The sequence below is a fragment of the Charadrius vociferus genome, unplaced genomic scaffold, assembly GCF_000708025.1.
Source record: "Charadrius vociferus isolate BGI_N301 unplaced genomic scaffold, ASM70802v2 scaffold1519, whole genome shotgun sequence".
In the NCBI taxonomy this organism is placed as follows: domain Eukaryota; kingdom Metazoa; phylum Chordata; class Aves; order Charadriiformes; family Charadriidae; genus Charadrius; species Charadrius vociferus.
Window position 1 is genome coordinate 18,371 of NW_009650201.1, and position 22,089 is coordinate 40,459.

The following is a 22,089-nucleotide window of genomic DNA, read 5'->3' on the forward strand; positions in this document are numbered from 1 at the left end:
AATGGGGTTTTTTGTCTGTTGTTTTGGGCTTTTGTATAGTGGGCGTAAGAATCTTAATCAGCGACATAAACCACCCATTTCTGGGGCTATAAGGAAAATAGATACACTGGGGAAATTCAAAGTATTAACCACAAACAAGAAACGAGATCACTGCAACGAATATAAAATCAATGAACTGTGCTATCAACACTTGTTTACCTGCTTGTGAGCGTGATCGTAAGAGTTTATGTGGTTGTCAAACTCTTGATGCTTTTGATACTGCTTGTCACAGAGTTCACAGTAGAAGTTTGCTCTGAGGTCTTCCAAAGCCTTGGCAATTGCCTTTTCTTTATCAACATAGTCCTGCAAAATTAAAAAAAAATAAATGCTTCTGTTAAACTTCCTGTAAAACAAACTGAAAGAGGATGAACCAGTCCTTTAAGGAAAAATAGTCCTTAAGAAAACCTTAGCGGGCACTGATGATTAAAGTATTTCTATTAAACCAACCAGTCTTTGCAAATTAAAAGGTATGAAGGATAACTTTGCAAGACTACCAACCTGGCCTTGACTTAGTTTCCCAGAACGTAATTTATCACTAGCACAGGTACCAGTAAAAGGAGACTGCTTAAAAAAAAACCCCTCGTGCCGACAGCAGGAAGGCAAGAGGAGAGCCTGCCGGATCGTCTGAGACAAAAGAGAGGTTCAAAGCCTCAAGCTAACACATAAACAAACTGGCAGCTCCTGCTCGCATAAGACATACAAAATACACATTGAACCAAGGAAGATCACTGCTTTTGGAACAGAATCTTAGAACTTTAAATGCTGATACTTCCTCCATTTTGAGTGCTAACAGCTGTCTGCTTGAGCTCAGTTTGTCTGCAATCCAAAAGGGAGGAACGCAGACCCGCGGCTGGGGAAGCACAGTTCAGAAACCGTTGAGCCCAATTCACTTCGGTGTGATTTTTTCCAGTCGGTGAGATCTTCCCAGGAGCAATGAGCTGAGCTCAAATCCAGTGATTACACTGGGAGTGGGTACAGGTGGTTGCCGTTTAATAAAAGGAGGGGGAAGGAGACCGCCTTACAGGTTGCAGACAGTATTTTTTTTCCTGATATAATTCAGCATTTGTATAGGTGCAAAACCAAGCCCCCAGGCAAAGGCGAGGTGTGTACATAGGCAACGGTCACATCCTCCCCTCCTCTGCTCTAAGGAAAAGTAGCAGCTTTTAGATTGGCAGAGTCACAGAGCTGTGGGACTGCGTGGGAATCCCAGTCCCTCCAGCAGCTGAAATGGCTGGAAGTCCCAGTGCCTGGAAGGGAGCCCGCACTGCTCCGAGCCCTGTGCCCAGGGCACAGCACAGCGATGCCGACCTGGAGGGGCTCCGAAACACACCTGATGCTGAGACACACACTGATCTCAGGGCTAAGCAGCTCCTTCCTCTAGCCACGTCCTTTCAATTACAATCCCACCAGCAAAATTCATAAAACATCACCCTCTTTACAAGAAAGCTGGGGAAGGTTTACCTTAACAAGATGATTTACAGAATCACAGAATCTCCTAGATTGGAAAAGACCCGCAGGATCATCTAAGACCTGTAAGATCATCTGATGATGATTTACTCTGATGCGTACTAAAAAAAACCCCACCCCTACAAATGCTGCATTACAGAGCACTCTGCACTAACATCAGCATACCCCATATAGCTATTTACCATATGCAGTTCAACTGGAATAAAGAGAAATTATGTAAGAAAAAACAGCCTAATATTTGAGAAAAAGCAGCTGAAGAGTTTAAGAGTCTGTCTTCAATACAAACTTTGCATGGGGAAGTCTCCTTGCGTTAGCAAGAGGAGCTAGCAAACATTTAAGAAAGATAATACCGTGAAAGCTTTTTTCTTTTTATTTAAGATCTTGTTCAAGGCAATATGGTTTATCTCCCAGTTACCACGCCAAAATTACATTAAAATAATATTGCTCAGCATGTTTTCTATAACGCAAAATTAATGTAAAAAAATTCAGCACCGGGGGGGGTCTGAAAAATTCTACTGCTAAAAGGTTGTTTTCAATTTAAAGCACTGTTCACCTTCTAAATAAAAAAAAAAATCTATTTCAAGTTCCTGCTTCCATCTATTACTGGAGGCCCTTGCTAAGAAGAAGAAAAAAACCCAACAAAACTATCTAGAGGTTTGAGCCTGAAGCAGGTCCCCAGGAAGACAAGAAAGGAAAACAGAACAGCATGAGATCTACAGAACAATGACATTTAAAGTTCCTCTGGAACCCTGAACAAGCTTCCTGTGCCATGGGTAGGGTTTATTCAGAAAGCATCCTGTGGCTAAACAATGAAAACACAGCCATTTGAATGATCAGAATCTACACCAAAAAAAAAAAAGGAGGGGGAATTAAAGAACATTTCTTGTTTGCCTCTCGGTTGCAGAGTTATCTGAAATCCCTTTGAGACTCACTGAATGGCTAATCAGGATGCGGCCACAGTTGGCAATTACATAATGGACTCCTGCGGAGCAATGGGGAAAAAAAAAGAAAAAAAAATCACGATTGCAGAGATTTTCACAGATTAATACAGAAACGCAAGAGCCTAACGATAAAGCATGCTAATAAAAACACATCCGAGTTGGGAGAGACTGTTACTTCTCCACAGAGTTCCTGAAAAAAAAAACCACAACAAAACCAATCTGAGCTGACTACTGGCAGGAAGACAAAACAGGCTGAGAGCAACGTGCATTCAACTGCATGGGAAAAGACAATTGCAAAACCCAAGAACTTGACCATAAATCGCATTGCAGACCTGAGACAAAACATTATTACATGCAATTCGCACAAGAGCTCCTACCAGCCACTCTGAAACCGAGAAATACTTTGTACTCGACAGCTGCTGCTGTCTGAAGGTGCCCAGCGTCGCAGCTGGGGGTTTGCTGCGGAAAAGGATCCAGGCTTTGGGCCACACGCTGCCCGAGAACGGCCAACGTCACGGCGAAACCTTCCCTTTGAGCAGCAATGTGCGGCTCAAACCCTCCCCATGTGAGCAGCATGCCACCCAGCAGGGGACTAAAAACAACAAAAAGGAGAAATATCTTCAAGGAGAACGTGCACCTGGATGGAGAGGAACCGTGCAGCACCGGCTGCATAAGCTTATTTAAGAGCACGCTTGTACTTTAAAGTGTGCCAGAAGAGATCATTAACTGCCTTCAGCTCCAAACTAATAATTAGCTTTAAAAGTAATTACAATGGTTTTATTTTTAAACGAACAAAAATACCATCATTCACTTACCAAGCAAGTCAAGGTCTCAACTTCGGGGGTGGGGGGGGAACAGGAAAGGAGGCTATCAATTTTTGTAGCTGAATAAACTGCCTGCAGTATTAACCGCTGAACCAGTGAAATGGAATTTTAGATTCTTCCGTGGTTATGTTCAATTTTAATGGAATTGAAACTACTTTTCTGTCATCCCTCAAAGAATTAAAATTTATGCAAAACTGGCACTTTATTCTAATGTCTAGGGCCCTTCTTCAACCCCGGTACTTCTCAAATCTCAGGACAATTAAGTAAGCAAGCTTTCCTAAGACTTGTTGTACTTTACAGGCTGGTAAGCGGAAGAGTGGATTAAAGGACTAGCAAAGACCGTGTCTCCACAGAGAACTCAGTTACAGCTAATCCAAGTATGCTCCAACATGTCATGCTCAATGCCAATACGATGCCCCATTTTTATCATTAAACAGATAACAGGTTTTGGCTTGCAAAAAAACCTCACGGTTTTGTAAACCCTACAGAAATACAGAATATATATACACATTTTTTTTTTTTTTTAACACTGCCAGAAAACTTCTTCCAAAGAGATATATATAGCCCATCGATTTCTCAGAACTGTAGCCACATCCCACCTTTTCAAAGAAAGCAGGATTTATGCAACAATATCATAATGCACCGCTTACTGCTTCCTCAGTAACAACGGAGGATCTACTCCGCTTCCAGCCCATAACTGCCCGTCTAACATTTGCCTCTGCAGATTCTGCGCTGAGAGCGTGGCAGGTTCACTAGAAAAAGCTGGCAGCCCTGGGTCTAAGGGAGGAAATGTTCTGCTTACCCTAGGACTGTTCTTTTCAGATGAGGAGCAAAGCACGCAGAGAAAACCTTCCTGCTATCCTGTAGCTCTTAAGCAGCTAAACAAACATCAAGGTTAATTCCAGGAAGCAAATAACCAGTTTGTTAAAATATAAATAATCCGAATGACAACAGAAGCCAAAAATACTCAATTCCTACTACCGTTACCGCAGCCTAACCAGAAGAGGTCTGTCCTATCAGAACAAACCCTCTCCCATTCAACCCAAGAGAACGTTGATGTTAATGCGCACATTTCAGTACCTTGTATTTCTGCCTCAGCTCCTCCGTGTCTTCTTTCTCCACCTCCAGTACACGCCTCCGCTCAGTGGCATCTTCGGCGTAGTCGAGCTTTTTAAAAAAACCAAACAATTTGTCCCATAAATACTTTGCACTACTGAGACCACCAGAATGTGTAACTTCCAAAAGATGAGGTTTAAAACAGAATTTTTACATATTGTACTTCACTTTCCCCACTGTGTCATCCCCCAGTGTAACCCACATGCGAAATAGTTCATTAACCCTTCTGAGGCGGAGGCTCCCGGCAGCACCCTCAGCTTTGCAGAAGTGAAACCACAAAGCCTAGGAATTTCGGATAGCATCCAGACCTCAGAACTCAGGTGCCCATGAGTAAACAGAGTATGTATTTTGAGAAGAAGTGTTTTCTTACTGTGTTGATTTAAGAGTACGCTTTTCTTCACCGTTGATGCACAAACTCTCACTTTTAAATGTCCTCCCTGTCAGCTCTCCGAGAGCCATACAAGGAGTGACAGGGTGCAGGGCAGGCGCCGGGCGAGCTTACCTCCATTTCCATCCGCCCCATGCCCATGACATCGTACTTGACGACGATAGGGATGGGATCTGTCCTTCCTGTAAGAGGAACACACACAGAGGCGGTCAGAGGCCGGTCCGTCGCCACAGCTCGCTCTACACATTGGGTTTGGGTGGTTAGAGATCTTGCCTTGGAGTGCAGAGACCAGAAAGCTACAGTGAACCAAACACAAGCCATTCTCACAGCTTACAGCCAAACCTGCTTCTCAGCTCCAAACCAGTTACAGGTAAATGCACCCCCACTACTGATAAATGGTATTTTTCTGAACATTAACTGGTTACGTCAAATATTCTTGTGGTTAATGTTCAACCATGACAAGTCCTAGGGCAGGGCTGTTCACAGGACTTCAGAAATGAACCTTTCCCTCAGCGCTTCCACATCAGGCAGTGAACACTCCTCATCTTCTGATGCAAGCGAAAAAGCTATCAAGTACCTTTTACTGCTCCACTGCATTAATAATTGATTAGGACTTTCCCGGAAAAGATGTGGAAGCCTCCCTCCCGCCGACTTTTGTCCCTTCCCAAGAGTAAGGAAAGCCGACCGAGAAGCGTGGCGCAGAAGCCAAACTTCCCTCGTCCAAAAGCGACCGCCCGGTCCAGGCCAGGTGGTTCAGGCACCTGCTTCCCCAGCTCCTGCGGAGAGATGCTCTACCGCTCGCTGTGTCATCTGTAAGCTGTGAAAAGGACTAGTTGCGAAGAAAATTGACTTTGAACTAATCAAACTATGCTGGAGATTTTTTTTTTTTTTAAACATATCTTTAATCCACTCATAACCAGCCAAACAAAGCAAAATGGGGCAGACAAGCACTTTACTACCACAGCTTTTTTTTTTTTTAATTATCATTATTATTTTTATTTTTACATCACAACTCGCGCTGTTCATTGTGATGTAAGCCCACTGAAAAAGTACTTACCTTACCCGGTGCATACCTTGAGTAAAAAAACAGAATGTTTACTTCCCTTATTATCGCTCTTGTTTTGGTGTAAACAACTGTTTTGTTATACACACATACACATATATTATACCTTTGGGCTAAAAGATCTACAGGTCTTAATCATGCCAAAAATATTCCACTGCCATCCATGTGCGCAAAAGGCTCAAGTCTTTAAAACTGCCTCAGAAAACCTGTAGAGGCATCATGAGCTTCTCTCTTCTCCAATCTCAGCTTTCTCTAACGCCTGCAACAGCGACAGTCCACACATCTCCGACTCCAGAGTCCTCAGAGGGAACCTGCTCTGGTCAGACTCGTGTCTTTTGAACTCTTCAAGTACAGAGGCAGGTGGGTTTCTTTCAGAAACAAGCTCATCTAATGAACTGCTTCATGGTTTTGTTTATACACCCGTAAATTTGAGGGGCGTATAGCCACCAGGTCCAACAATATTTGTTGCACTGATCCGAAACAGTATTTTGTATTGAGCTTTCATTTGGGTACTTTAAGCGCTCTCCATTTGAAAACGTTTCTCTTACGCCCAATGGTATAATAAAGTAAGCAGTGACTGCAATTTTTAGCAAAAGGACCAAATTAAAGACAGGTTATAAAAATGACTTCCTAAGTGCAGTATCACTTTCATAACGTCTCAGCCAGGGATTTACTGGTAAGTGGTGAACCCAAATGGAATGGCTGGCAGCAAGTGCCAACAATTTATTATAATTTTTTTTTTTTCCAAGCTTTTTTCTTTTTGGTTTGGGTTTGGTTTTTTTTTGTTCATTTGTTTGTTTCTCCAGCAATCGAGATCTTTCGATGCAGCCTCATTGCCCTGGTAAACCCCTGCGTACGAACAATGCATCAGTACTTTTGCCTTCTAAGGCAGTCAAAGTTTTGTTGTTTTGTTTTTTTATAAAATCTATTTGGAAATTGCAGTAGCAAGTGCTAGTGCCCATCGTGTTGGGGGGGAAAAAACAAAAAAAATCAAGTTTGGACAGTATTAGAAATTTATGTTTAAACTGATTTTGGCAGTTCTAACACAAACAGAAACATCCCTTCTTAGCAATACCCTTTAATGAACAAGGATCAGACAAGTGTGCATAAAGAAAGGAAAGGAAAGGAAAATGAAAGACCAAGCAGAAGGATGATGGCTACAACAGAGAAAGTAAGCCTAACATATTGGTGCACTGATGACAAAAGGAGTAATTCAGTCTGAAAATAAAAAATTACCACTGCTAAGTTTACCATCACCACAACAAGTCCAGGATCATAACGCTGTAAAAAAGAAACACCATTTGTTAGGCAGAAACCATTAGGGGCAGAAAATAGGCCGTTTGTAGTAGGCAGGTAGGATGGGTTTAAAAAAAAAAAAAAGAAATAATAAAGTAATAATAATATGAGGCTTCTTCCTCACCCCTCCACCCCATCACCATGCTTTGCCCTGTGGAATCAGGGAGAGGGTAGATTTCGAGCAGTTGTAATTTGTTTCCAGAGCTGCGCTCGCAACCTGAAAGATGTGGGTGTCGGGAGGGGTCGAGCTCCTGGTGACGGCCCAATTTAAAAGGGGCACTGAGGCACATTTAAGCAGGCGGTTTAAAAAGGAAACAAACCAGGATCTTATGGCAGTTACCAATATTTTGGGTCAAAAGGAGCTCTGTTTTCAGGTAAGAGGAGAATATTCAATGCAAAAAGCGCTGCCTTTGTGTTGAACTTAACCATCATTTCATTACGAACAAAATACCCCGGCAGCTGGCCAGCGTGACATCCAGGTGACAAGCGCCAAGTCCGAGCGCTTTGGGCAGGTGATGTGGCGAGGGGCAGCGCTGCCCGTCCCCACCACCGACACCGCAGCTCCGTCCGGGCCAGCGGGACACGCTGCCGAGCAAAGCGCTGGGCCATCGGGGCCGGGGGAGCCTTGCTCCACGTCCTCGGAAAGCCACCGGCTCGGCGTTGCCAAAGGGCCACCTCGCACCACGGTGAGTGCCAACGGGCATGACGGGAGGTGGAGACCAGCCAAAGGGGAAAATAAGACTAAGTTAAGCTCTAAGGTCTCCTTTTAAAGGACTTCCTCAAGAAAATTCATTCCAGAGCTACTGTGCCTGACAACGGGATCTTTACCAGCATAGAAATGCGTTTCTCGGACCTTGGGGGACTCCCAGGTTTAGGGCTCCTGCTAACCCTTTTTGGGTACCCCAACATACTTCGAAAGTAAAAACTTAGATTTCAAGATACGGCGACAATTCCCACACTTCATGCCACTAGACAGGGTTGCAGGCACTGTCACGCCGACAACTAACGCCCCCCATACGGTAAATCACGCAGAACACACAAAGTTATGTCTGTGTCCTGTCCTCCTACACCCCAGAAAATGTCTTTTCTTTCTGAATCAGGTCACAAACTCTTTACTTCACAGACCGGTCACGTTACACAGGCTACAAACCCCAGAGCAGAGAGGGCTGCTGTGTGAAACGCTTCCACGCAAGGGGAAAACCTCTGTGGAGAGGATAAAGCGTAAACCTCCAGCAGGATGGGAAAACCAAACAGCTTACTCAGAAGTTGCACCTTAAAAACTCTATAATCTCTTAAAGTAAGTTTGCAGTTATTTCCTTAATTCAGAAATGAAATGAGATTTCAAAACTGACCAGATGTACTTGCTCTGCTTCCCTCTTCCCAAAGAAATGCTGAAACCTTTATCCCAGCTTGTGAAAAAAAAATTCACCCCTAAATACGCCCTGACAGCCGCCCCCCCCACCCCCTTTCCAGAGACCCGCCAGCAGCAGGGAGGAGGCAGAATTTGGAATTCTCCAAAATCGCTCCTTTTTAATCGCACAAAGTTATCGGATATGAGCAAATAGTTTGCCAGTGGTGTTATAAATGAACACATCTTGGGAAAAGAGTGAATCCTAATGCTTCGGGGCTGTAGCACGAGACACCAAGTGGTGCTGCAGGCAGTGAAGCATCGTTTCAGCGCCGCCAGCTGCAGGGTGCGTGCTCCGGCTCCGGACACAGCGGGTAGATGCTGCTCTGCTCCTCGGAACGGGACACTGCACCAGATGGACGTGCCATCTGAGCCTGTCTAGAAATGCTGGCGTTGTCAACACCCATGCACATTTTCTCTTTTTTTTTTTTTCTCTCCTTTCTTAAACAGTCAAAACAGAAAACAGTTTTCATCGACAACTTGCAGATTCAGAACTCCTCCCTCCGGCAACATCATGCTCTCTAATAGATAGAAGACACTTCTGAAGGTTTGTTTAAAGAGAGAGAACAGGATGCTCCCACTGAAAGATGTACCCCCAAAATTATGTGTTAACATAATTCAATCAAATATATTTCAGCGTATCACTTATGCATAGCACATAAGCACCAGAGAGGTAACAGAACAGCCTTAATCCCGCTCGCTGTGTTGACATCTCAATAGAAATTCCTCCCAGGTATGAGCTTTGTGGGATATAATCCTAGAGGACCGATTGATATCACACTCTCCGTCGGAGGAGATTTTTATGAACTAAGCCTCTCGGGAGGACACAAACAATGGGACGTGATCTCGTTGAGCACAGAGGGTTTTTCCTCATTCGCTATCTTTATGCTACACCTGAAAAACAAAACCACAGTAAGAGACAACCTTCTAGGAGGTTTTAATTGCTCTCGGAAAGGGCGTACCGCGGAGGTAGGAACCACGGCTGTGTGAAGGCAGCGCTGGGGAGGGTCACGATCACATCGCTGGGTTTGCTCTGGTGGATAAGGGTCAGTTTGGCGAGTCACCTGCGGTACAAACCCCGCTGCGGGCTGCCAATGGGTGCCCCGAGTCGCGTATGGAGACCCGCAGCAATGTGCCACAGACACGGGGCACGATGGCCACCAACCGCACTGTCTCTGCATGGAGGTGAGACAGGGAAGAGTCACTGTGGCCGTGGATGAGTTTCATTTTCAAAGATGAAGGCTTTGCAAGCCCTCAAAACTTTCCTGAGTCTACTGGATGGTTCGATAGGCCAACAGCCGTCACGTTGACAATTCGGACTCCTCATTCAGTAATTCAAAAGGGCAGATGAGGAAATCCATTAACTTTTTCCTGATGAACAAGCCCTGGCATGCTCTGTGGGGCTCCTCGCTGGCTAAAAATGACACTACGTTATCGAGCTTGCTCCGATTGTCGCAAGAAGCAAACAAACAAGGGCAACTTTTTATCCTGGTCTCCTTTGGGAATTAGATTTGCAAGCTCATCCTGTTTACGTCCAATTTCTGGAAGGGGTCACAAACAATCAAGAGATTCAAACGTCTACCATCCTCAGCAACAAGCATCAAGTCCCAGGGAGGAGAAACGGTTTTCCAAGGACACAAAAACTGCCCTGTGAACTTAATCCTTCCTAAGCAGGAGAGAAACGACAAGCAAAAGACAAGCTGCAATCACATGGCAGACTTCAAACAGCAGCTCAAAACTTCTTCGACACACAAGCCAAGGGCGACACTTGCAGAAAACCAAGCAGAGCTCCCTGAACTTCTGCAAGGGAAGGCAAATGGCAGAGTCTGGGTCAAAAAACATCCCTTACCCAAATGACGATCAATGGTGTTAAAGAACAACATGGAAGATGTTAGAGCAAGGACATAAATCTTGCTTGATCTAGAATGGAGACCAGAGATAAGCGTCGTGGTCTCTCCTCATCTCGGTAGGTGGAAAGGGAAGACGAGCCCTGCCTGATTTAAGGCTCCGCTGCAAGAGCGGCAGGTTGTGCACAGCCACGACTACTCGCTTCCCACGCACCCACCTTCCACAGTTTTATTAAACTGTTTTGACATTATATGAACACAAAGGGCAATAAAGCCTGATGCTAAGCCAAGAGAAGGACATCTCTGTCACAATAAGCATGTGTCATTATAAGAATAATGATGCCATCGACTACACACACTCAAGTAACCCATAAACTTATCACCCGTAATCGAAGGAAGTGTCTTGCACGTTCTAAAGCAAACAGGGGGACAACCGCTTCCCCCAAAGGAGACGGAGGCATTAAGTAAACCTTCCCCTGGGTCTGCGGTCTTGCGGATTTCAACATGGTAATGAAGATTGGTGTGATGATAGCAGGCTTTCAAAGCCACATTACCCAGGTTTTTCAAAGCTAACTTCACATGAAAATATTAGTCTGAAAACTATTGCAATGATTTATGTTGCAAACACAAGCGTGGAAATGTTAGCCTACGCCAGAATTCAGGTTCCCGTGAGGACATGCTCAGATACCAGAAGATAAGATTGTGTTCACATCTATTTCTTGGGTAAGACTGCCAAATCATTCCATGCTTAATGAATACAGGCACTGTTTAACTTTTGTCTTTCTCTGTCGTGTTTTCTTGTATTACAAAGCTTCAAAACCCAGAAAGAAATACAAATTCCTCATTTCCTCATGGTGTTTTTCTCGGCTGCTCATTGTTCCATGTTCTCAAGGCCTCACAAACATCTACTCTGTCTGCCTTCGTGACATCAGAGGATTTAACAAATGGAAAATATATTAATACATTAGCTGTAAGCCATTTGGTGAACTGGTGACAGAGGCAGGATACAAGACCTCTGGAATTCAAACCCTGAGCTTATTTCTCCAAGCCGCAGCTGCCAAGCGATCACATTTGCGACTGATCTCAGTTGCTCGAGCGGTCAAAGCCCTGCTTATTACTCCCCACACGTCTAACGAAGCCGGCATCCAGAAAACATAGTGTGCATCACCCGCAGCCACCTGACACAGTCTTGGAATAGTGACTCCTCCCGAGCTTGATCTCCAAAATGAGAATTATCACAGAGGCTGCCAGAGAACGGATATTTCCTGCCTTAGCCGCAGGACCACTTCTTCACCTGCAGACACTCCTCCTCTCTGCACATCGTCTAGCGTTTCTTACAGACAGTTCTGTTCTTTCATTCTACTCAGCCTTTATACCAAGAGGGAAAACAAGAGCCTGTCTGAACAGATTCAGTGAAGTACGTGCCAAATAAGAACTGTAGTATAACTGAAGGGGGGGGGGAGTGATGACTATATTTATCATCACAGAATTTGCAAGTCAGAGCAGAAATCTACTTGTGCTTTTTTTTAATTGAAAACCATGCAATAAAAATACAGTTAGATGGAGGAACTGAATTCTAGCATTTTCTAACAAATCTGATATACCTGACTTTGCTACATTGTCAGATAATTTATTGCCTCATGAAAGGATAAAAATAAAATCAAAGTTCTGTTACGCACATTTGTAACTGCTGCTGTCTATGTGTCACCAGTACAATTTATACCGTGTGTTTGCAGCACACCTTGATCAACAGGAACAGCACTGTCTTGACAATTTGTAAAGGTTTCACTGTTTTTAGCCTGACTGGAAGAGAACAAGCACGCAGGAAGGGGTTTGCAGCTTTACAGGGCACTGCTGAGAGCTCCCATGGCACTGAACACGGCTCTGACCGCAGGCAGCCTGCCTCCTCCGCGGCAGCACTGCATTAGTATTGCTGCTCTTCAGGAAGGTTCAACCAACCCTTCGGAATAGGCATGCTGAAATGATGCCAAAACTTCGCTAAAAGCATAAGCAAACAAAAAAGGAAGTCATTACTAAATAGGAATAGGAACCATGGAACAGAAGGCAGTTTTTTTTGGACCAAAGGCTACAGGTAAAGCTACTGCTACTTCAACCAAGTGCCCCAAAAGGGACATCCCTTTTTTAAACATGCCACTTGATGCTTTTATTTTCTGAAAAATTGAGATAACCCAAGTGCTAGCACAAAACAGCATCCCACAAAGCGTTGCCATCCACCTTGAAACTTAACTTCGTTTCACACCGAGTAACATTTTCATCACAACAATAATCAAGTGACAACAGAGCTGCATTAGTCCCCTACAGACAACCGAGGAACAAACTTACACGAAGCTTCAAGGCTCAATTCCAGTTCTACACGAACCCCCCGTATTATCTAACCTATTTGATTCTACAACATAAATACTTCAAAGTAACTATGCCGTTATACAAACATGTTATCTGTTGCCATAGCAAAATACCAGATCCTGATTCACCTCTCGGAGATACCACAAAAGATCAGGATAATCCCAGTTTTGGGAATACTGTGAGAACACAAATTAAATCAATGCTTTTCAATGTATCAAATTAATTAACGCTACACACTGTGTGAAGGGAAATAGCTGGTACAGGGGAACTTAACTGCTTTCTGTACAGGTGTTGGAGCAATTTTTGAAGCGTTAAGGCTACAGTCAAATGCATTTTGTTAAGACAGGACTTTAAAAAGGCAAATCTAGAAGAGTGTATTGAATAATTGCCGTTATTACCCAGTACCTACGCAGGAGGCGACTAGGTAAGTATGCGCTAGACCTGTCCACCAAAGCTGGTCAATCCTTCCCGAGCATCCCTTCTGTATGACCAGAAAACATCAGACAAACCTTCCTAACTGACCCGCCGGCACTCTCCGAACCCCCTTTATTTGCAGGAAACCATGCCTTCAGGGCTGCCCGCCCTCCTCCCCTCTGCAGCCTCAGCTTTGAGAGCAGGAGGATGGCTGGGAACTGGCTCAGCAATACCACAAATGGGGGATTAACTACCCCTTAAAGCCTGCCTGCCTGCTTTTAGCTATCAGGCCCACCCTGTCCAGCTTTATCAGATATTCCCCACCACACACACGCTGTAGTCCTGACCTCATCCCAGAAAGCCACCTAATTCTTTGGCTGTAACTCCTCACATGAGCTAGACGACCGATTCAAGAGAGCCAAATTAAAACAGCATCCAGTCTGAAATGCCAGGTCATTGCACTGTGTGTCCTACATGTTATCCCCTTCCTGAGCGCATCAAATGAAGTCACATATTCCCGTGTTTTCTGGCAAAGCCAAGTAATAGCTTTTGTCTTTCCTAAGGACAGCGTTCACCTACTCTGCTCAGTTTTCCCTAGTCTAATTAAGTGAGATGAAACTACTGGTGTTTGTCTTGCACCTATACCTTCAGAGTGCTATTACCTTGTGTTAAACACACGAGGACCAGAAGACAAAACAGAATTATTATTTTTAAACAAGACTTAAGGACCAAAAGACAAAACAGAATTTTTCAGCACAGAATTATTATTTTTAAACAAGACTTGTCAAATATTGAAAACACAGGGAAAATGGGGAAGAGCTTATAAAAATATTTTCAAATCTTTCATTAAAGTTATACCACTTCTGCATGTCAATCTCTCAATGCTTTTCATAATAATACTTTAACTTAATATGAAATACTTATTCCAAGAGAAATCATTAGGATTTGAATTCAAGACTTCACTCAGCCTTCTTGTTCCCCTTCTGACTTACGAACTCCTCTGATTTATTCACAACCTTAGCACAGAACTTCACATGAAGTCAGTGTTTCTAACCACCTCCTCTGCTAGTTTTATTTTTTCAGTAGACCACAGAATTCTAGATTATCAATTACACGTGTGTCCCATCGTCCTCCCCTCAAAAGAGAAAACGGTCTTCAGTCCCCATTTTCTCCTTTGTTAGAGCACAACCATCACACAATCTCTACAGAAATGTGGTTCCCCAAACCATACTTTCCAGATTAAGAGATCCCTGTCAACTAGCAACCCCCCTGTTCGGCTTTTTCATATTCACTGGCTGTTAGCAAGTTGAAGCATCATTTCCAAATATAACACAAGTTGTTTGTGGGGAAAAAAAAAAAATGTGAAAAACATCAGAAGAGATGAGCAGAGGAATGACTCTACTGAATTCATTATGAGCTTCTCCCAACCAGTATTCTAGCACTTGGCTGGTCAGAGACGACAGCACTGTCCCTGTCTGATACTCCACTCAAAACCCATCTGAAATAAAACCAAAGATGCAGATGCGTTAGAGTAACAGCTCCTCTTATGACAGCTATGTTATTAAGGGCACAAATTACTTGCTTTCCTACCCAAGTAGCTCAGCTCTTCCACTAGCACTACAAAGACGCCTGCTACAATGGTTAATAGAGTTACACCACGAGGCAGCAGCCCTGGGAGGTACAAAGCTACTCTGCTTCTGAAATTTTGCAGAGAATGAATCAGCTGATCTGCTGGGCACCTTTGTGCTACAAGAGCAGATTTTTACCACCAGCAATTGGCAAATGTGAATTTTAGGCTGTTCCAGCTGCCATCCAGAGAGGGTTCAGCACTCTCACCGCTGGATTGTATCCGCAGTGGGTAGTTAACATGAAGGAAGCCACCACAATGGTACAGTCCTGCAGCATGAAGTTCTTGTTGAACACCACGACAACGGCCTTACTAGAAAAAAATAAGTATTTATGACTGACAAGTGTAATGTAGCACAACTTTTAGATTCCCTGAAACTAAAGAGGGAACCTCAGTTCAGATGAACATCTAGAATTAAAAGCTACATAACAAAAATAAGCACACTGAACTCAACAACGTCCTTTTAAATTGAAGTCAACTGCATGGAAAAAAAGATAAATGCAGTATCAATTCCATATATGTAAACCAAAATATATTTTTTGAGGGTTTGCTGGAAAGGCCTTCTGCAGCCAAATGCAGGAGGTCAGATACTGTATCCACAGCTAAAGACTACTTGAAGTGGGTCTACTTCTGCTGGACCACCTAACCGCAGGCTGTTTAAGATTTCAGGCTCAAGCACAGCATAAAGCAAGCAGAGTTCACAACAGAGACGCTCTGCATTTACTCTTCTTACACCTCTTTAGAAATCTCTCCTGGTCTTTGCTGAGCAGGAAGGGAGCATGCAAGAGGGGATTCTCAGCGCACATCAAGTGACTTTACTCTTCAAACTCCTAGAATAAGATTAAAATTGGATGCAAATGTTCCCTTCCTGGCAGTTTATATTTGGATTTTGGGACAATCTAAGATTCATGTAAAAAGGTCACTGGATAATGAATTAAACACTCCCAACATGATCATCATCAATGCCACAGGCAACAGGCACAGGCTGTAGCTGCTCGTAACTAAGAGGGCGCACCCTTCATGTCTTTATGTCGAGCAGAACTGGAGCAGCAGCACTCCTCCGCATCCCCTGCCCTCTCTGGCACCTTGGCCGGAGAGGTGGTTGGTCTGTCTGACGGACAGGGTGCTGCTTTCCTTCCAGAAGGTAAATGGCACCGTACAACTCCTGCATGCTCTGCAAAGCCTACGTTAGGAAGGTTTCAGCACCTACCTGCTTAAAACTAGACAGGCTGGGTTTACTCCTGCACTTCTATTAAAATGCAGGAGGCACAGGAAAACCCTCACAGCCCATACCCACGACTTCTCTGTAGCTTCCAGACAGCTCCAATCACCAGCGCACCCATAACAGGTAAGAGCTGTGGTACAGATTCAACACTTCAAAATGCAGAGTGGGAAAATCTAAATCTGGACAAGCGTCCAAACCCAAATGCCTGATCAACCCCATGGGCAGCCCTGGCTTTCCATCTTCAAGACACGGTGACACCACCCTCCGGCCCCAAACTCGAGAGCACAGTCATCTGCTGTTCACTCCGTCACGTCAGTGCCTGCAACGCCCCACAGCACAGGGCCCCTCGGGGCTGCGCGGCTGAACCCAGCCAGGGCTGCAAGAGGGCTTTAGCTTCTTTCGAGTCTCCGTGTTTCCACGCTGATGATGCACAGAGCAATACGAGGCACCCAAAAGAGAAAACAGACCAAATCACACATCCAGTGAATGCCATGCCAAAGCAGAAGCCCAAGAGGCGACACCAACAACCACATCCTGAGCTTTGGCACCGGCACGGGACGTGAGGACTGTAAGAGCGCCATGCGTTAACCAGAGGATTTCAAATGAAACCATGTTAGAGGAAGCAAGAAGCATAAGCCACCGATGCAGTCCTGTCTGAGAAGTTAGAGTGCCTTAGTCCAAGAAATTAATACGCATTCTCAGTGTTCAGAGAACTCGTTACCTCTTGACAGTCCTCCACAGCACAGAAATACTTATCTCTAACGGGCTCGCTCTAGGGGCATGAAGTCCAATTACAGGTTCCCAGGTCTTCAGACTAGGGGTACGGGAACACGAGGAAGTTACTCGGAGGAACTGAGGGCACGCTTGAGTTTCAAACACTTCAAGAGGTCTCTACAGAAACCGCCCGGGCACGCAGTCTCGTGCCTGCGGTAAATACCGCGCACGCCGCTCCAGTATCGAGGCAGACGCTGGATGCACAGGCAGTTCTGCAGGAGGAGTGCTGGGAAGCACTACCTTCAGTTCTTCTCAACACAACAGGGTGGTGTGCTTTCACCCTGGCTGGGACCTCTGCAGAACAGGAACTGCTGGCCAGGGGAACGGCTGAAGCCGCCCATGCGGACTGGGCAGCACCGGCTCAATTTAAATCACGGGATTTAGTGCCACAGGCAGAATTTAGGCTCTAGACAGCATGAGGACTAAGTGCATTGGTTCAACCAGCACTACAGCGTATCCAGGAGATTTGCTAAATCCCTGACAAATAGACTGCTGGGGACCAGAAATAAGTCAACCCTGCGAAAGTCCTCTGGAGAAACCAGAAGTGAGCCTCTCCCATCCATGAGAACCTCTGCCACCACTTTCAGTCTTCAGTGGGCCCTTTTACTCGCCTTCTAATGGCTTCTGACACCACTGGGAAACAGCCACAATCATCGTAACCAGCTTCTATTTTTGATTCTTTTAATATCAAAGCATCCAGCCAGCAGAATAGCAATATTACAGTTTTAGAAGCTGCACGACTACCAGTTAGTAAGTAGGCAGTTAATTCACTCCCCTCCAAGGCGGCCAAACACGGTGATTCTTACACGTCCACGACACACACACATCATGTCTAACCTGTACCAATAAGTGAGGCAGCAGCTTCCACTTGCAAATTGCTAAATATGAAACTCAACAGTGCATTTGTTTGGATATATTAATAATGGAAAGAAATTCTAATCTAGGAACAAAAAGCAGAAATAATTTTGTTAAAGACTGAAGCTGGTGTTGAATATTTCAGACACAAGCTACTGGACTTACCCTGCAGTGACTTTCCCAATCCCTGGCCCAGCTTCCACCCATGTTTCTGGAGTAAGCGGTGTCCAATATTATCCTGACAGACAGAACAGAGAAAACAAACCAAAAATATTCCAATAATATATTCTTCCCTTCCCGCTGACATTTAAACATGTGATGAGCAAGAGATTTTCTACATATATATGCATGCAAAAAAATGCTACTGAAAAGGCAATATATGCCCAATAAAAGGGAAAGACAAATGTCAAAAATTGCTGGCTAGAATTTTTCCAGGGGGACGGGGTATCGGGGACGGTCACTTTCTGATGGTGTGCTGGGCAACTTTAGTGCATCACGTTTAAAATAAAAAATAATAATAAAAAAAAACAATGTGGGAGAAAATAAAGTGTACCAATAAAAATTGACAGTAAAAAGCATAAAATCAAGCTATTTATACAATCATATCCATCACCTAGACAGCACCACTTAAGATTTTTTTGTAAAGAAATCTACAATGTGTTTAGTCATTTTGTTTGTGTGTCAGGCTTTTATAATACTGAGTAAGTTGTAAGTGCAAGACTGCCCCACCACTAGAAACCAAAACACAATCATAGCAAAATCCAGGCTAGACTTGATTGGGTTTTTTTATATATGTATATATATATATATAAACTAGCATGCAGCCAATATTAAACTGAAAAAACAGTGAGTTAGTAAAACAAAAAAAAATAAAATCAATTAAATAAAATGAGCTCAAGCACAGACTGGGTGATGCATTTCACATGTAAACTAACAAAAATACTAAGATGTTAGAATGAAACAGGCCTAGCAATAAGTTAACAGCAAGGAACCATTAGTGCATGTAGGGGAAACAATAAGCATAATGTCTCATCTTCCTAAAAAAAAAGCTATTTTGGAATAAGTGGAAAAGTACTGACGCAGCAATTAAGTGTCAGCTTTTGAAAACAAGGCTGAGCAGGGCTCTGTGTGGAGTTCGTTACGTTTTTATGCAAGATTTCTTCCCCCAAACAAAGAACAAGAGCGCTAAGGGCACTCTTGCAACCATCTAAAGCTGACAGCTTATCCCTTATCGATCAGTTTACCAGTTTACTAGCAGTGACCAACTGTCAGCTCCTCAAAGAAGGACTCTCGGTTAGGACCGTGTTCACCTTCTGATCATAAAAAATAAAAATAAGAATCAGATATGTATTTGTTGATTATTAGTTGTCATAAGGCAAATCACAACTCAAGATATCACAGAAATATCCTGAATTATAACAGGCTGTGAATCCATAACATTGAGTGGTACATGGAATCTTAAAAAAAAATAAATAATAGATATATGTGCTGCAGGTTTCTTTAATTAAATGACCAAGTTGTCAACAGAAATCAGAATAGCAGTGTTTTTTTCACTCACTCCACATTGAAGAAAATGACCACACAGTTTGCAGAACTTTGGTGAATCAGCTTGAAAGACACAATCTTCCCAAAGATATTGGCTGCATGGATACATTTTTCCTCAAAAAGATTCTATCAAGTATAAATTTAATTTTTTTCTCTGATATACCAGTAATGCAAGACATCTCATCTTGCTGTATTTTTCAAGGCAACAGCGTACATCTTTCCCACACTACCGGTTCTCCCCCAGGACACAATTAGGGCTAAATGGGAAAAAAAAAATTAAAAAAAGGAGCAGTAAGGAAATGTCTGGTTCTAAAAGCTCAAATCAGTATTGCAAAAAAAGGAAAAATGAACAAATATGGATTCCAACCACAAACACCATGGAAAAGACTATCGGTTCGGAAGCGTAGGAAAACTTACCTGCAAACATATCTCCTGCAGACCGTTTCTGTAACGGCCACAACTGCCCAGTCCTTCATGCAAAAGGGGCCCGAAGTTCAAAGGTTTTGTGGATAACGCACTAATTGTTCTACCATTAGCATTGCAACCGTATCTGACAAAGGATTATTGAATCCGATTTTAAAAGCCGCTGCTGACAAAAATGGCTGCATTTTCAAATAAAAAAAGGACAAGGAGTACTTTGCAATCTTTTGCTAAGTGGAGATGAGACATTGTGCTGACTGTGTTGTGTTATGAATGCACTAAAATAAACAGACAGATGAAGCAGTATGCTATTTCCAAAAGCAGTGCAAGTGGAGTGAAAGCATTTCCATACGAACCTGGCTTTAAAAACTGGGCTGTCAAAAGAACAGTTAAATGTAACACAAAGTAAGAAACTGTCCAATCACTAATGGTAGTTTTTCTTTTGCTTTGTTTTCAATTCACTGCTTGCAAGTAATGTATTTATTAAAGAAGAGTGAAAGCATAAAATAAATTCAACAAGTCAAGACCAGCTGGGAGATTCAAGAGCGGTGTGTTGTGACTGACACAGTGAAGGGGTAAACAAATGTTAAAGGGAAAAAAAGAAAAATTTAGAAGGGTTATACACATTAGCACCACTTTTACAAAACCACTCAAGAGGATGGTTGCAAGTTGTTTGACATAAATTGGAATTATGCCTGAATATTATCCTGTCTCGGTTCCCAGGAAGGGGGTGTTCCCCCCCCCATCACCTCCATTCGTTTCCTTAAGCAGTGAAACTACTTTCTAATTTGAAATATTACTGAATTGAAATGGAGCATCTTCTGTTTCACTTAATAGGAAGAACAACCCTAAGAGTTTAGTATTAAGATTTGAGCTGGGACCTAGTCATCAGCCTGTTCATTTCTAGCCACATTCTACCTTCTTCCTCCAGTTCAAATCACTGTCGCAGACCTCTCACCGAGGCAGACTGGCAGCACCACTCTTCAGCATAAATGCTGCCCTAAAAATTAAATTATGGAAGAGCAGGTTTGCTAGACTCCCACGTGAGAGCCATTCTGCAGAGCCTGGTGAGTAGCTGGGAACATTAGGGCCAAAATTTGACACGGGGTAGCAAAAGTTGTCAGCAGCTGGTAGATTTTTTTTTTTTAATTGCATTTTAAAGTGAAAGTTCTGTAAGAGTAGGGACTCTTTGACATAGAAAAGACATCTTTTCTTTTTTTTACACCAAACTTCCTGTCGATGTGAAGAACTCTCATGCCTTTTGAATCAACTATCCTCACATTGTAGCAATTTTCCTACAGGAAGAGTTGCAGCCATCTACAAAAACACCAACGGCCCAAAGAGGACCAGCCCAAGGAGGAAATCCCCCTGTTTCTCAGCGAAGAGCTGGCACGAGCCTCCTCACTTTCTTATACTGTCATCTTGGAGCTCCTCGTGTTACAGCCACAACAAAAATTATTGAGGCAGCCAAAATAAGTCTCCCCGTAAGTGTTTGAGTGAGCAAGTGAGCTCTCATTTACCGTCCAAACGACTCACACCAGCAGCGCTATCGGTCTGGGCAACGGTCACGGAGACAACGCTGGACACCAGCCTGTGGGATGCTCGGCAGAGGACAGAGGAGCTCAGCAGGCTCTCGATGGAACAATTTACACGTCCCAGTATTACTCTCACCACTTTGGAGCTGCTCGGTAGCGATCATTTCTATTTACAGATGAGGAACTTTGCACTACAGATGAAGCGTAACTTTTGCAAAAGCGGGTATGAAATGTAAAGGTCTTGACTTCACCAAACTGTCATGGGAGTCAGCTAAGCTACTTTGGAAAAATCTCATCCAAAGTGACCTTCTCCAGCAGCTCAAAACGGCCTCCCCAATTCCCCATCCTGTGCCTTGAGAGGATGTGTTTGATTGCTTTCCATGGGTATCAGTGATTCCTGATATCACAATATATCCCCAGCACAAATTTCTGACAAAGGTCCTGACCCATAGAAAAAAAAAAATGCATACAATGAAAAGATGCATACAAGAACTGAAAGGTTTTGATGATGTTGTATGTGGGATATAATCAGCAGTCAGTGGATTGAGCTGCATCACAGATAAACCAAACCACTAGTTTTGCCTAATACAGGTTTTCCGTAAGATCCCCACGCCACCCCATCGTGCTCACATCGTTCATCTCTTGGCATCGGCAGGAACCATACGTCTCTTGAGTGGATTGTAAGCTGTGCTGACTGTGTATCGAGGAATCTATAAGCAAGGATCGGATGCTACTGGGTGAACCCATGCAAACAAGAGGTTGAAAAGATTCCCAAAACAAAACCTATAGCTCACTACAGATGACACAATGAAGACTAGAGAGAAAAGCCAAATAGTAATGCTACACCATTCAGCTTCAAGAAGCACATTATTTATAGCGCTGTCCACATATGGCTACTGCTAAATGTCAAATCAGCAGCCTCATCAAATTACACTTTGGAA

General features: G+C 43.5%; 1 protein-coding gene across 1 annotated transcript in view; it reads right to left on the reverse strand.

Moving 5' to 3' along the window:
• Positions 1-22,089, reverse strand: part of GPATCH8 (G patch domain containing 8) — a 39,487-nt gene that overhangs the window by 13,367 nt on the left and 4,031 nt on the right. The window contains 4 exon segments of the mRNA XM_009892962.1: positions 199-342; positions 4,352-4,438; positions 4,890-4,957; positions 17,814-17,886. Of these exon segments, the coding sequence (XP_009891264.1) occupies positions 199-342; positions 4,352-4,438; positions 4,890-4,916 (258 nt within the window). The 5' untranslated portion in view covers positions 4,917-4,957; positions 17,814-17,886.